General features: G+C 48.0%; 2 protein-coding genes across 2 annotated transcripts; one reads left to right on the top strand and one right to left on the bottom strand.

The window, feature by feature from the left end:
- Positions 1–118: 118 nt before the first annotated feature.
- On the bottom strand, positions 119–2,453 carry MRTO4 (MRT4 homolog, ribosome maturation factor). Its single transcript, XM_071767402.1, has 8 exons — positions 2,350–2,453; positions 2,208–2,266; positions 2,036–2,139; positions 1,863–1,944; positions 1,263–1,330; positions 978–1,129; positions 751–827; positions 119–463 (listed from the first exon to the last, which is right to left on the bottom strand). The coding sequence occupies exons 1-8, from the start codon at positions 2,375–2,377 to the stop codon at positions 302–304; spliced, it is 732 nt and encodes a 243-aa protein (XP_071623503.1). The 5' UTR covers positions 2,378–2,453; the 3' UTR covers positions 119–301.
- Positions 2,454–2,521: 68 nt separating this feature from the next.
- EMC1 (ER membrane protein complex subunit 1) lies at positions 2,522–13,836 on the top strand. The gene is made up of 23 exons (XM_071767387.1): positions 2,522–2,670; positions 2,873–2,997; positions 3,271–3,336; positions 3,486–3,579; positions 4,030–4,158; positions 4,315–4,441; positions 4,806–4,955; positions 5,274–5,441; positions 6,011–6,082; positions 6,281–6,340; positions 6,577–6,699; positions 6,896–6,992; positions 7,402–7,518; positions 8,427–8,626; positions 8,812–8,961; positions 9,522–9,683; positions 9,922–10,041; positions 10,776–10,913; positions 11,286–11,459; positions 11,611–11,821; positions 12,022–12,106; positions 12,556–12,685; positions 12,911–13,836. The coding sequence occupies exons 1-23, from the start codon at positions 2,582–2,584 to the stop codon at positions 13,088–13,090; spliced, it is 2,967 nt and encodes a 988-aa protein (XP_071623488.1). The 5' UTR covers positions 2,522–2,581; the 3' UTR covers positions 13,091–13,836.
- Positions 13,837–13,915: the final 79 nt, after the last annotated feature.

The raw sequence follows: 13,915 nt of genomic DNA, 5'->3' as shown, positions 1-13,915 counted from the left end.
AGCTTTTATCAGAAGAACAAACCCTCAGCATCTTCCCCAATGTCAGGTGTGCTGTGTCTAAGCTGCATGACACCATTGTCAGTGCTTCCTCATATCCTGAGGTTCAAATAATAACAGGCAGGAGTAACAGGTTTTATATATAGATTCATATTATAAAAAAAAATTATAATTAGGTCATCTCTTATGAAGAACATAAAAGCATATTTTGTCCTCGGGGTGCATACAGGAAGGAAAAACACCCTTCTTGTTTTCTCTCTAAAATAGAGTAGAACTGTCTGGTGTCCAAGCTCAAGGACTGCTGCTAGTCCTCATTGCTGTCACCATCATCATCCTCTTCCTCCTCTTCATCATCCTCCTCCTGTTCCATGGAGTCTCCCATTAGCTTCTGGAATTCTCCCGTCTCAGAATTCCACAGAAATTTGATGATGACTTTGAACTCCACCATCTCATAGCCAAAGAGTTTCTGGGAAAGGACACAGATCTGTCATTCCTGATCCACTGTCCACGTGACCAGCCTGGCATACACACTGCCAGCAAAAATCACTTCTCAAGGGGATCAGCAGCAAAGCAGGAGACAAAGTAATTCCTGCAGAGGGTCAGTGCTCACGTCAGGGACATGTAAGGATGTTTGCTGTGCTCCACTGACTGAGATTAGCCTGAGAACTCCCACCCTCCAGCAGAATTAAGCTGAACAGTTAATTATTTTGTCTGAGGGAAAAAAGAGGCTGGGGCAGACACTGCCTGACTCACCAGGACACGGGCTTGTTCTGGGGTGAGAACATCCCCTTCTTTGCAAACCTCATAGTCTGAGAGCAGCGTCACCACTCCTGCAGGAAGAAAAGCTCTTGAGATTGGTTTGGGTAAGGCCAAGATGTCAGGGAACAAGGAGAAAGCTGCCCACTGGAGCTTCTCCATCCACTCCCCTCTCAGCTGTGTAGATGGAATCAAAGCTCACCCCCTTGCTGCCTCACACACACCTTTCTTTAGTGCTGTTGGCAATCCCAGCTGCCGCAGCTGTGGCTCCATGGAGTGGGGAAACTGCTCCAAGGGCCCCGTGTCCAGGCTCACCGTGTATGTTGCTTTGTTCCCTGCACGGGCAAAATCCACCTGTTTGAACTTGGAGAACCACCTGAGAGAGGGAGGAGGAGAGCTGGAGCTGCAGAAAGCCTCACGAGACCATCACAGAGCAGCAGCAAATGGCTGAGTGGGGAAAGAGGCTGCTGAGCATTTCAGAGCTGTGGATGTGACACTCTTGTACTTACTCATCCACCTCCTCCCTGGTGCGGTTGGTGAAGAGGAGACCAACTTCACCCCTCAGGTGTTTGCTGACCTGAAAGAGAGCTCAGAGCAGCTGGAAAGTGCCCTGTGGGGAAGGACTTTGGGGGGTTGGCTGACAGGGGTCAAACATGAGCCTGGGTGTGCCCAGGTGGCCAAAAAGGCCACCAGCATCCTGGCTTGTGTCAGCACTGGTGTGGCCAGCAGGAGCAGGGCAGGGATGGGCCCTGTGCTGGGCACTGGGGAGGCTGCACCCCAAATCCTAGGGTCAGAAAAGAGACATGAAGGGGCTGGGGCTGCTCAGGGCAGGAGTAGAGTTCCCATCCCTGCAGGAGTTTCAGAGCCCTGGAGCTGTGGTGCTGAGGGACACGGAGTGGTGGCCTGGGCAGTGCTGGGTTAAGGGTTGGACTTGATGTCAAAGATCTTTTCCAACCCAAATGGTTTGGTGATTCTATGATGAAGTGTGAAGTGTGTGTGGGGCTGGGGCAATGTCACGACCTGTGTGGGATGGGTCACACCTGCAGACAGGTGACCTGAGGAACCTCATCCACCAGAGGAAGCTTTTGGTCAGGACCCCAGGTCCCCACCTTGTGCAGATTCTCCTTGTACTCGCTGCTTGGCTCACGGCCCAATGCCACCATCATCACCTTGTTCTTCCCGAAGAAGATCCTGGGAAGAAGAAGAAGGAGGAGGAGGAGGAGAAAAGGAGGAGGAGGAGGCTGCAGCCTGTCCCTCTGTGTCCCCCACCATCCTGCCTCACCTGCTGTGCTTCCACGCGTTCCTCACGTCCTTCAGCTTGTTGTTCCTCATGTTGGCAACGGAGAAGACGAAGATGTACTTGTAGGTGTCCACACACCTCCGGAGCTGGAAGACAGCGTCAGCCGAGCCCGGGGCACCGGGAGGTCAGCGGGGGGGAGCGGGGCCGCACTCACCTCAGCGATCAGCGCCTGCTTGGCCTCCAACCCCTTCCTGGGCGTCCGTGTCAGGGAGACTGCGGGGAGCAAAGAGGCGGCGTTAGTGCGAGGATGGGGCCGGGGGAGGGGTTCGGGTCCCAGCGGTTCTGGTTCCGCTCACCCTTGCGGTCCCGTTTGGACTTGGGCATGGTGCTGCTGCTGCTGCTGCTGCCGCCGTGCTTCGAGGCCCCCTGGGCACCGCGCGGGCTGCTGGGGGGCGGCCTGTGGGCTGCCCCGCGCACTGCCTGTGCCCACGCAGCCGTTTCCACACAGGGTTTCCGCGCAGGCGGCGTGACGGGCAGCCCCGGAGCCTGAAGGCCCCCAGGGCGCCGGGATCGGTGCTGGGCGCTGCCATGGCGGCGGGGCTGCCGGTACCGCTGCTGCTTCTGCTTCTGCCGCTGGCGGCCGCCGTCTATGAGGACCAAGTGGGCAAGTTCGACTGGTGAGTGCTGGGGGCATCACACCGCGTCGGGCGATGCCTCCTGCTAGCAGGTCCTGGGCCCTCTATGTGCTGCCAACTCTTGCAGCCGTCCCTCTGGCCTTCCGCTCCTGCACTCTCTGAGGCGGCCCCGTGTCCCTTCTCACCCCTTGTGTCCCCTCTCACCCCCCTCCTCTCCTATCCTCCCCCGTGTTTCCTCTCCCAGGAGGCAGCAGTACGTGGGGAAGCTCAAGTTCGCCTCCTTGGAGGCCTCCCAAGGTTCAAAGAAGCTCCTCGTGGCCACCGAGAAGAATGTCGTGGCCGCTCTGAACTCCAGGAGTGGTGAAATCCGTGAGTGAAGTTGAGGTTTTAGTGGGGATTACCCCTGTTATTTTTGAGCTAACGTATCAATACAGTTGCACTATGTTTTCCTCCTCACAAATTAACGTTGGTGATGGTTCTTCGGGCTGAGATGATTCAGCTGCCAGTTCAAAAGATGTTCCTTAGGGCAGGCAGATCATTTTCTGCATAAGCTTGTTACCCTAAAGAGCCTCGGTTTGGAAGTAATAACAAACAAAGTTTTTGGGGGAAAACGTATCTCATTCCCAGCTTTGTTTCCCTCAGTCTGGCGCCACGTGGACAAGGGAACCCCTGAAGGAGCAATCGATGCAATGCTGATCCATGGGCAGGGTAAGCAGAGCCTGCAGCTGGTGCTCCCGTTGTCCTTGGGGGTGGGATCTCAGTCATTTATTGGCCCAACTTGCCGGAACCCATCACCTGGGTGATCCATGGTGGACAGGGGTTGTTTGGTCACCTCCTTCTCTTCATTTCCTGGGCAGATGCTATCACTGTGTCCAGTGCTGGGCGAATTCTGCGTTCCTGGGAGACCAACATTGGAGGCTTGAACTGGGAAACCTCCCTGGACACTGGCAGGTAGCCCAATGATTGCACTTTTTCCATTTGTAATCCTTGGCTAGGAAGGAGAAAAGGGGTTGTTTGCCATATCTGGACTGGCATTATAGGGAAAAATTAGTTAGATGTAAGGTTTTTGGAAGAATAATTGGTTGGATTCCTAAAAAATGCCTGAATTTTGCAATAAAATTTAATGTTGTATCTATTTCTTAGCAAGCCATTAAGAAAAAGAGATACAAAATGTTTTCACAAACAGAATTTCTCCGTATGTACCTGGTAAATACACATCTGCTTTGTGGTGTTTAGATTCCAGTCTAATGCTTTCTGAGATCAGCAAGGATTCATACAGTGGGCTGTAAATTGTACTTCAAGACAGATGTTTGAAAGTCTTTTTGTGTGTTTGAAAGTCTTTTGAGTGGTTTGGGATTTTTTTGTCCTAGATGAAAATAACTTTCTAACTTGCTTCCTTAGTTTCCAGGCTGCTGGTTTGGTGGGGGTGCAGGAGGCAGTGAAATATGTGGCAGTTCTGAAGAAGGCAGCAATCTCCCTGCACTACCTTTCTAATGGGCACCAGAAATGGGTGGAACACTTACCAGAAAGGTAAAAACATGTTGGAAGTAGAATCAGAAACTTGTGATAGTGAGCCTGGTGCCTAGGGGAAGACAGGATGCTGTGCTTGCCTTGTGCCTTTGAAAACATCTGAAAACAGTAATGTGAGGAGGGGGTGATGCTTCATGGTTGCTGCTTCCCTTGCAGTGAGAGCACTCAGTACCAGATGTTGTATTCCCATGGGACTGGAGTGATCCACGTGCTTGGAATCGTTCCCCAGAGCCACTTGAATGTTTTATCCTTCAACGTAGAAGATGGAGAGATGACAAAACAGGTAGTGCCTGGATCCAAAATACCAAATGTGGTGTTAACAAATGGAGTTCCAGCTAGATGGGCTGTGGTGTGCAGTGTAATTGGCTGTAGTCATTAACTTCAGTACAGAGAAACTCCCTTAGACTGTGGCACTGTCTGTGGGCCAGTGGGAGGATTTCACTGCAGAGTGCCCTGAAAGCAAAGCTGGGTCACACTTGGCAGCTGTTGGTCAGGACCATCCTGGAAATCTCAGACTGAGAGATTGTTTCTCCCATGGTTGTGGGTAGCAGCAATTCTGACACAAGTTCTTTGTTGTGTCCAGGTTGGTTCTTTGAAGATGTGCTGTTGGCAACTTCATCTTTTTTTGTTTATGTCTCACTTGGCAGACCCAAGTGGCAGCCCCATGGCTGAAGAGCTTAATCAGGGCCTGCAGCATGGTGGGGGAGGCAGTGCTGGTGTGTGTGGACATGGGCACACACTCACTCTACGTCTGCTCCTTGGAGACAGAGCAGGAGATGAAGCAGATCCCACTGCAGGTGAGAGGGGCTGAAGGAGCCTTGGACATAATCCAGCTGGTTTGGTGCCTGGCTGAGCCCTGCAGTGCACGGGATCTCCTCACTACGGAATGTGGAGAGGAATATGGGCCATAAATTGAGGGAAAAGAGAGAGAAGTATATATTTTAGCTGTCTGCTCATTCCTTCTGGGTTGATGTCTCCAGAGTTTGCTCCAATGGGAGCCTCATTCTCCTTGTTTCTGCTGTATGTTCCTCCTGACCTGAGGAACCTCTTCACAGAGCTGCACACTCTCAGTTTCAGTGAAGAAATGAACATATGTGCTTGTGTCCCTTCCACAGTCACTTGACCTGGAGTTTGCTGATGGCTTCCAGCCCGGGATATTGGCCACTCAACCCAGTGTTATCAGTGCTTCCCGGGCTCAGTTCTTCCTGCAGCTCTCTCCAAGTCACTTCTCTCTGCTGCAGTACAAACATGGGCTGCTCAGCCACCTTCGGGACTTCCAGCAGGTAACAAAACCAAGGTGCCAACCAAGAGGGCCAACTATAGATTTAAATTCTTTTGGAAAGCAAACAAGCTTTAAAAAGCTCAGTAACACTGGACATTGTGGTCAACTGTTTCCATCTCCATGGCCTCAAGTTGTGCCAGGGGAGGTTTAAGTTGGAGCTGGGGAACAATTTCTCCCTGGAAAGGGTTGTCAGGGCCTGGCCCAGGCTGCCCAGGGCAGGGCTGGAGTCCCCATCATCCCTGGAGGGGTTTCAGAGCCCCAGAGATGTGGGGATGAGGGACATGGGGTGGGGGTGGCCTGGGCAGTGCTGGGGGAAGGGTTGGACTGGGTGGTCTCGCTGGTCTTTTCCAACTTAAGTGATTCAGTGATCTTTGAAAAGTATATTCAGTCTTCTAAAAGCTGTGGGTTTTTTGTAATTTCATGATGCAATGGAATTTAAAATTTGGCTATGAAAGATCATCTGTTTTTCGTTTCAGTATGCTTCAATTTTTGGCTGAGTTTGGGGATTTTCCTTCTGTTTTGTTTTGTTTTGCTTTTTCCTAATCATTCCCTGCTAATTTTTCTTTTCAGGCAGCTCTGGTGAGTTTTGCAACAACTGGGGAGAAAACTGTGGCTGCTGTCCTGACCTGTAGAAATGAACTGGTGAGCACAATATTCCTGTGCTGTTTCATTTTTTTGCATTTTCAAGGCTTTGTTTTTATCAGGATTATAATAGAACAGAACAGAACTGTTTCCTGCCCATCTTGAGTCAAGCTGAGATTTTTCAGGCACTCAAAACCCTTACTTTTTTAATACTGTTGCTGAGGTCTGAAGCCATGTTATCTCTTTTCCTCATTTCAGAAACCTGGAAGTTCTGAAGGTCTTCGTGCTGGCAGTACCCTGGGGGATTCCCGAAGGCAGGTATGAAGTGTGTTTGTTCCCAAGAGCAGGAGAAGTTCTTGACAGTCCTTTGCATGCTGGAACAGAATTAAAGAGGGTGTGATGAAATCTTTTTAGAGGCTGATGTTTTGTAGTGGTTTCAAATATACAGTCTAAAGCTGTCTTGAAGCCACAGTTCTTGCTGAACATGAAATCCCTCTGCAAAATGTGGTGTGGTGTGTATGTTTAACTCAGATACCTTCTGCCTGTTGGTCTAGGACTCCTTAACCTGTTCCAATCAAACCTACAATATTAATCTTTACCTTGTTGAAACTGGACAACGATTGTTGGATACCACAATTACCTTTACCCTGGAGCAGAGTGGGACCAAGCCCAAGCAGGTGAGCAGGGAGAGGTAACTTCAGTCCTGTGCCCTCCCTACCCTCATCTTTCAGGTTTGGTAGAGCACTTCAAACAAGGTGAAAAGCATCCTGCAGACACATACATTACTGCATGCAATCATATTCTTTGCTCTTGTTTGCTCCAAGGAGATAATGTGATTGGTAACCTCATGGTTTTGCTCACTCTTCATCCTAGCTGTACATCCAGGTTTTCCTGAAGAAGGATGACTCTGTGGGCTATCGAGCCTTGGTGCAAACAGAAGACCACATGCTGATGTTCCTCCAGCAGCCAGGTACCTGGCAAACAGTTAACTTCCTTCTTTTTCCCCCCTGTCACTTTAGCACAAGAAGAAAATTCCAAGTCACAAGTTGTTATATTTTATCATTACTTTCTTTGGAAAACTTCAGAATGACTTTTAACAAAGTCCCCTGAAAGATACTGTAGACTTTTTCAGTCTCATGGGGCTTCTGATAAAAGAGTTCTGCAGTGTTCTTTGTGCAAACACAGAGCCTTTGAATTTCATAGGTTTTCTGCAGATTTCAAAACTCTTGGTAGGAGCAGAGTAATAATTCCTGTAGTAGATCTTCCTCAAAGTTTCTTCAGAAAAGACTGTCATGGCAAAAATGGTGATTTGTGGAATGGGTTGAAAGTCCATCTTGATTACATCAATTTTTTAACATTCTACTTATACTTATTTCCAGGAAAAGTTGTGTGGAGTAGAGAGGAGTCACTGGCAGAAGTGGTGAGCTTGGAGATGGTGGATTTACCTCTGACAGGTGCACAGGCTGAGTTGGAGGGAGAATTTGGAAAGAAAGCAGGTAAAAACATAGATTTAACAGAATTACCTCTGGGGGCTTGTTTTTCTCCCTGAACAAATATTTTTATCGTTTTCCTCTGAACTGAGAGATAGGGTTCAAATTTCTACTGGTGGCAATGAAAATGAGCAGAAATAAAGCACATTTCTGCCTAAGCTTTTGAAACCCAATGCCAAATGCAGATGGCCTTATTACACTGTTCTATTTAAAAAACAGCAGCAGCAGTAAGAGGAATGTTGGCCATCTCTCCTAAACATTTCCCTTTGACTCTTTTCTGGAAGACTCATTTACAATAGCTTTTATTTTTGCTTCTTTTTTTTTTCTTTTGTTTTCTTGCTGTCCTGGATGCAGCCATTCAAGGTAACCTCAGCCTGTATGCACTGTTTGCTAATACTTCTGACTAATCCTTCCTCGTGGAGCTTGATCTCCTCTCTGCTTGCTTTCCACAGTGGTGAATTATACTTAAAGTCTGGTGTTTTGCTTATTTTGAGAAGCTACACCCTGACTGGGCAGAATTAAATATTCTTTTATTTCAAGTGCTTCTGTAGCTCTGAGGAATGAGCATGGAGGGAGCTGCAGACCTGAGGGGTGGGTGAGCTTTAGGTGGGCACCTGCTGTGAGTGAGGAAGAAGGAATACAAAGGAAGAGCTGATGTGCTCTGCAGGAAGGTGTGCTTTCAGCTGATGAGAGTGACTTTTGGAATGAGCTGTAGCAATGTGAAGTGGGGAAAGGTTGATAAATCCCAGGGTCTGTCACAGAAACAATAACTCTGCTGTTCTGGAGTGGAAGGCTGAGAATTATAAGTCCATGCATGGCAGCATTTCTTCTGCTGGCTGAGACCATCATTCCAACTCTGGAGTGAGACATTGTCCATGGTTTTCCCATTTCTCTCACTGTTGTTCTCCTTGCAGATGGTTTGCTGGGGATGTTTCTCAAGAGGCTGTCCTCCCAGCTCATCCTGCTGCAAGCCTGGACTGCCCATCTTTGGAAGATGTTCTATGATGCCCGGAAACCCCGGAGCCAGATTAAAAATGAGATTAACATTGACAACTTGGCCAGAGATGAATTCAACCTCCAGAAAATGATGGTGATGGTCACTGCGTCAGGAAAGGTGAGGAAGCCAGGGCAGGGATCTGTAGCAAAGAGTCTCAGCTCTGAATTCTTGCCCCTATTTTTTTTAGGCAGGCTTTGGGTAGAATATTGTGGCAGCTTTGGAGAGGGACTAAGGCTCTTCTGTGTTTGAATGTGAGAGATGTCTAGCTATAAACTTTGGCTTTACTGTGTCTCTCTGCTCAGCTTTTTGGTATCGAAAGCAGTTCTGGCACCATCCTGTGGAAGCAATATCTCAGGAATGTGAGACCAGGCTCCTCCTTCAAGCTGATGGTCCAAAGAACAACAGCCCATTTCCCACACCCTCCGCAGTGCACCTTGCTTGTGAAGGACAGGGTGAGTACCTTCCCTCTATCTGAACGTGCTCAATGTGGAAATCTGCGCTTTGAGAGGGCAGAAGAAAATGTCTTTTTGTGTATCAGCTGGCTAACAAATGATGTGGGGACAGGAGGAATGTGAGAGCTGGAGGAAAGCAGACACAAGATCCTGAAAAAAATTAAGGTTTCTTGTTGTGAAACCATTTATTGAGATATAATTAATTTTTTCATCCTGTTTGTTTGGCCATGTGAAGTAAGGTCTCCATTAGCAAGATAACAAGGATGTGTGGTGTTCTTTAGCTGACTGCAGGATGGTTTTATTCCATACATGAGGGAGGAGGAGATAATAATATTCTGGTGGCAGATAGGATTTAGTTAAAGCCATGAAAACCTTGTTATGCCCTGGTATGATTTTGATAGATAAATGTGTGATAGTGGATATGCATGTCCAAAAAGAATATTTTGGAGCTGGAATAGCTGAATCCAGGATATGAATAGTCAACACCAGCAGGTAATAGGTAGAAAACCAGCTCTTTTGTCAGCCTTAGGAAGTGTTTTGCATCTTGCTTTGTTTTTCAGGAAACCAAAATGAGCTTTCTATATGTCTTTAACCCCATCTTTGGGAAGAGAAGCCAAGTAGCTCCCCCTGTTTTGAAGCGTCCCATTCTTCAGACTTTGCTTCTGCCTATTATGGATCAAGACTATGCCAAAGTACTGCTGCTGATTGATGATGAGTACAAGGTAAATTGTTTTGCCTGGAGGCAGTTTTTTTCATGCTCTGGTTAATTTACTCCTCTTTTGGAGCAAATTGAAAGAAAAAATGCCATTGATCTCCATTTCACATAAATTATGAGGTTTTTCTTGTAAAACAGACCTCATTTGGGTAAGCATGTTTGAAATCGTCTTTCTGTATTGGGTTGTTCTGGGTTGTTTTCTTGTGTCAGTTGTTTTTTTAACCTGTGTTTCAATTCTTTTCCAGGTTACAGCTTTCCCAGCAACTAAAAATGTCCTTCGTCAGTTAGAAGAAATAGCCCATTCTGTCTTTTTTTATCTAGTGGATGCTGAGCAGGGAATACTCTCTGGATTCAGGCTGAAAAAGGTAAAGAAGACTCATTGCAGTTGAAGTGACATAATTTTCCTAAATGTCCTCTGAGTAATGGTAGATCTTGTCATATGACAAGATCTGTGTGTCTCTCTGTAAGATTTTAAAATGTCCAAAGGAGGCAACTGGGCTGGTGAAGGGATCCAGCACAGATCCTATGAGGAGAGGCTGAGGGAGCTGGGGGTGTTGAGGCTGGAGAAGAGGAGGCTCAGGGGAGACTTCATCACTCTCTCCAACTCCCTGAAAGGAGGTTGGAGCCAGGGGGTGGGTTGGGCTCTTTTCCCAGGCAACTCTCAGCAAGACAAGAGGGCACAAGAGGTCTCAAGTTGTGCCAGGGGAGGTTTAGGTTGGACATTAGAAAGAATTTCTTTACGGAGAGGGTGATCAGACATTGGAATGGGCTGCCCAGGGAAGTAGTGGATTCTCCAACCCTGGAGATATTTAAGAAGAGACTGGATGTGGCACTCAGTGCCATGGGCTGGGAACTGCAGTGGGAGTGGATCAAGGGTTGGACTTGATGATCTCTGAGGTCCCTTCCAACCCAGCCAATTCTATGATTCTATGATTTACAGAATTATGCTCAGAACAGAAACAGCTCAGCCTCATAATGTGCCCAAGAAATTTTTCAAATTCAAAAGCAGAGAGAGCTCCCTGCCTCTTTATCAGTGGAGGTGGCATCTTTTGGGGACAAGATTAAACTCCCCCATGTAATGTGGTTTTTTTCCCTGCAGGACCTGACAACAGAGAAGAGTTGGGAAGTGGTCATTCCCACTGAAGTGCAGAGGATAGTGACTGTGAAAGGGAAGAGGTCCAGTGAGCACGTGCACTCCCAGGGCCGTGTGATGGGTGACCGCAGTGTCCTCTATAAGGTGCTCTTGGAACTTTTTGTGGACTTTTTGCTGATATGTTATCTCATGGGAAGATCTCAGCACCCTTTCTAGGCACTATGTTGAGATTTACCCTGTGCTGCCATATTTTTTTTTTCTATACATCAGTGTCCATAACCCTCTGTGGAAGATGCTAATTTTGGTGTTTTTTCATAAAATATTTTCAAACAGCAATTAGGTCAGCCAGAGGGCTGATGGTGGGGGAATAGCCACGTGATTACTTCAGGCGATTTGTGCTAATAAGATACATATTTTATTCCATGCTTATTCCCAGATGACCTGCAGATAAATGAGGTGCCTGTGGCACTGAAGTGGGGTCTTAGTTGTTGGGGTTTTTTTTGTCTTTTTCTTTAGTCCTTGAATCCAAACCTGCTTGCTGTGGTGACAGAGAGCACAGACACACATCATGAGCGCACTTTTATTGGGATATATCTTATTGATGGAGTCACAGGCAGGATCATCCACTCCTCAGTACAGAAGAAAGCAAAGGGACCCGTCCACATTGTCCATTCAGAGAACTGGGTGGTGGTAAGAAGTTATTCTTACCTTGGTCTTTATGCTTGGGAGGTAGGGACAGTGGCTGACCCTTTACAGAGCAGACTTCCTGACCATTCTCTGTGATTTCCTGCTGCCTCCCTGTGATGGGCTCAGTATTCCTCAAAATCCTTTCTCATTCCAGTACCAGTACTGGAACACAAAGGCACGTCGGAATGAGTTCACGGTGCTGGAGCTGTATGAGGGGACAGAGCAGTACAATGCCACGGCTTTCAGCTCCCTGGACCGCCCGATTTTACCTCAGGTGCTGCAGCAATCTTACATCTTCCCCTCTGCCATCAGTGCCATGGAAGCCACCATCACTGAGCGGGGCATCACCAGCAGGCACCTGCTCAGTAAGTGCACACTGCTCTCCTCTGGGTGCATTTCAGTTTTGCACTGAAAACGAAGAAACGTGCAGTTTGTGACCAAAAATCCCACTTTTTTCCTGCCCTCCTCTCTCCTACTGGTGTGTGCCAGGAGAGAGTTGAAATTAACTGTTAGAAAACGCTGTCAGAAATGGGCATTTTTAAGCTGTGTTTCTTTTACTGTGCAGTTGGGCTTCCTTCTGGGGCCATCCTCTCCCTTCCTAAGGCTCTTCTGGATCCTCGTCGCCCAGAGATCCCAACAGAACAAAGCAGGTGAGGAAGGAGCAATGACTGCTGCTCCTGGGCAGCTTGAAGGAGGGGTGGATTTTGTGTACAGCATGTTAGTTTGAAGTAGAACAACTTGGTCTAGACAGATAGAGGGCAATTCTTCCATGAAATGAAGTGAGGGTGCTTTTTTCCCAGTCTGTGATGAGGGAATAGAATTGTCCGTAATGCAGCATGTCTTATTGGCAAAATGAGCCTGTTACCTGCTCTCTAAGAAGTAACAGTCTGAAGTTGTTAAGGTGATACTTAAATTTCAAACTTCTGAAGCCTGAAAGGAGGCTGTTACGGTGTAGTCTTAACTCAGCTGTACTGGGATCTGCACTGGGAAAAGCTGCTAAAGCTGCTGTTTCAGGGCAGCTTGTGATCATCAGACTATGAAATGCAGTGTCCTGTGTGCTGGTTGACTGGGTTTTGATTTCTCCTTGAATGCCTTGCAGAGAAGAGAACCTGATCCCATACTCCCCTGATGTCCAGATCCACGCTGAGAGGTTTATCAACTATAATCAAACCATCTCCCGGATGAGAGGGATTTATACAGCTCCCTCTGGTCTGGAGTCCACTTGTTTGGTGAGTACAGGCTGCAGGATTCAATGTAGAGCTATGGGGTTTGTGGGCAGAGCAGTGTGATACCATAGCCCGTGGCAGGAAGGTCTGTGACTTCCATCATCTGGCTGCTGACTTCTTAAGCATTCCTTATTTTAATCACAACTATAGACTCATGTTAATTGTTTTTTATATATTTGGTTTTCTGCTGGAAGTTGTGCTCCCAGCTGATGATCTCTCCTTTTTTAGGTTGTTGCATATGGCCTGGACATCTACCAGACCCGAGTGTACCCATCGAAGCAGTTTGATGTCTTGAAAGATGACTATGACTATGTGCTGATAAGCAGTGTGCTTTTTGGGCTGGTTTTTGCCACAATGATCACCAAAAGACTCGCTCAGGTGAAGCTGCTGAACCGTGCCTGGCGGTGAGGCTGAGCCTGGAGAAGGTACCTGAGATCTGGATCTGCTGAAGGTCTGTCACTCCACCTTGCTGCTGCCTGCACTCAGAAATTCCACCTTGTGTGACTGATGGGTGCCAAAAAAAAGAAAAAATCTTTTTGCTGGAAGATATTTGTGAGGAAAAGCTGCTAACACATGCTGCCTACATGTCTCCCAGTGAGAAGACACAGAAGAGAGATGGAAAAGAGACTTTGGTCCGTCAGGGCTAAAAAAATACTCCGAAACCTCTGTGAAATCACCTCATCTCCTCAATGTTAAAGATAGCACAGAGGGTGGGTGTCCCCCGGATCCTGGCCTCCTCCTCGGCTTGGGGCTGTGACTGATGTGTTGGTGAGGGGGCTGTTGGCTGCTGCGTTGGGAAGGTTAAAATTGGGTGGATTTGGGTGGGAAACGCTTTCGTTGGGTCACAGGGCTGTGGGAGGAATTTGAATGCAAACCCTCACCGGGCTCTTTATTTATTATGACAAGACTGTCAGTCCTTTCCTCTTGTTTTTTAAAAAGTATCGTATTTGGTGTACAGGAGCAGGGCGCGGGCGGTTCGGGAGCTCAGAACTTCCCTCCCCGTTCCCTCAGGGGTAGCAGCAGGTCACTGGCTACGGCCGTTCAGCCCCTCAGGAGCTTCGCAGCGAGGTGTAACCCCCACACCCCCACCTCCATCACCCGCCTCCCCAGTCTCTAGATCGCTTCAATAAAACCCCGGTGCTGAGGCGCAGGAACCGCGTTTTGGGGTCGTTTTTGGGGGTCATTTTTTGGCATTTTCGCAAGGAGGAACTTGCGGGGGGGCGCGGGGGGGAG

This window comes from Heliangelus exortis, chromosome 23 (assembly GCF_036169615.1).
Source record: "Heliangelus exortis chromosome 23, bHelExo1.hap1, whole genome shotgun sequence".
NCBI classification, from domain to species: Eukaryota; Metazoa; Chordata; class Aves; order Apodiformes; family Trochilidae; genus Heliangelus; species Heliangelus exortis.
This window is presented reverse-complemented; position numbering and strand designations above follow the sequence as displayed.

What these genes read in the sequence shown, in the direction of transcription:
- MRTO4 (XM_071767402.1), bottom strand. Translation starts at nt 2,377, where the DNA reads ATGCCCAAGTCCAAACGGGACCGCAAGG. An exon ending in GTCCAAACGGGACCGCAAGG is followed by an intron (nt 2,267 to 2,349) that starts GTGAGCGGAACC and finishes TGCTCCCCGCAG; the next exon opens with TCTCCCTGACACGGACGCCC. An exon ending in GCCAACAGCACTAAAGAAAG is followed by an intron (nt 828 to 977) that starts GTGTGTGTGAGG and finishes TTCTTCCTGCAG; the next exon opens with GAGTGGTGACGCTGCTCTCA.
- EMC1 (XM_071767387.1), top strand. Translation starts at nt 2,582, where the DNA reads ATGGCGGCGGGGCTGCCGGTACCGCTGCTGCTTCTGCTTCTGCCGCTG. An exon ending in CAAGTGGGCAAGTTCGACTG is followed by an intron (nt 2,671 to 2,872) that starts GTGAGTGCTGGG and finishes TTCCTCTCCCAG; the next exon opens with GAGGCAGCAGTACGTGGGGA. An exon ending in GTGGGACCAAGCCCAAGCAG is followed by an intron (nt 6,700 to 6,895) that starts GTGAGCAGGGAG and finishes TCTTCATCCTAG; the next exon opens with CTGTACATCCAGGTTTTCCT.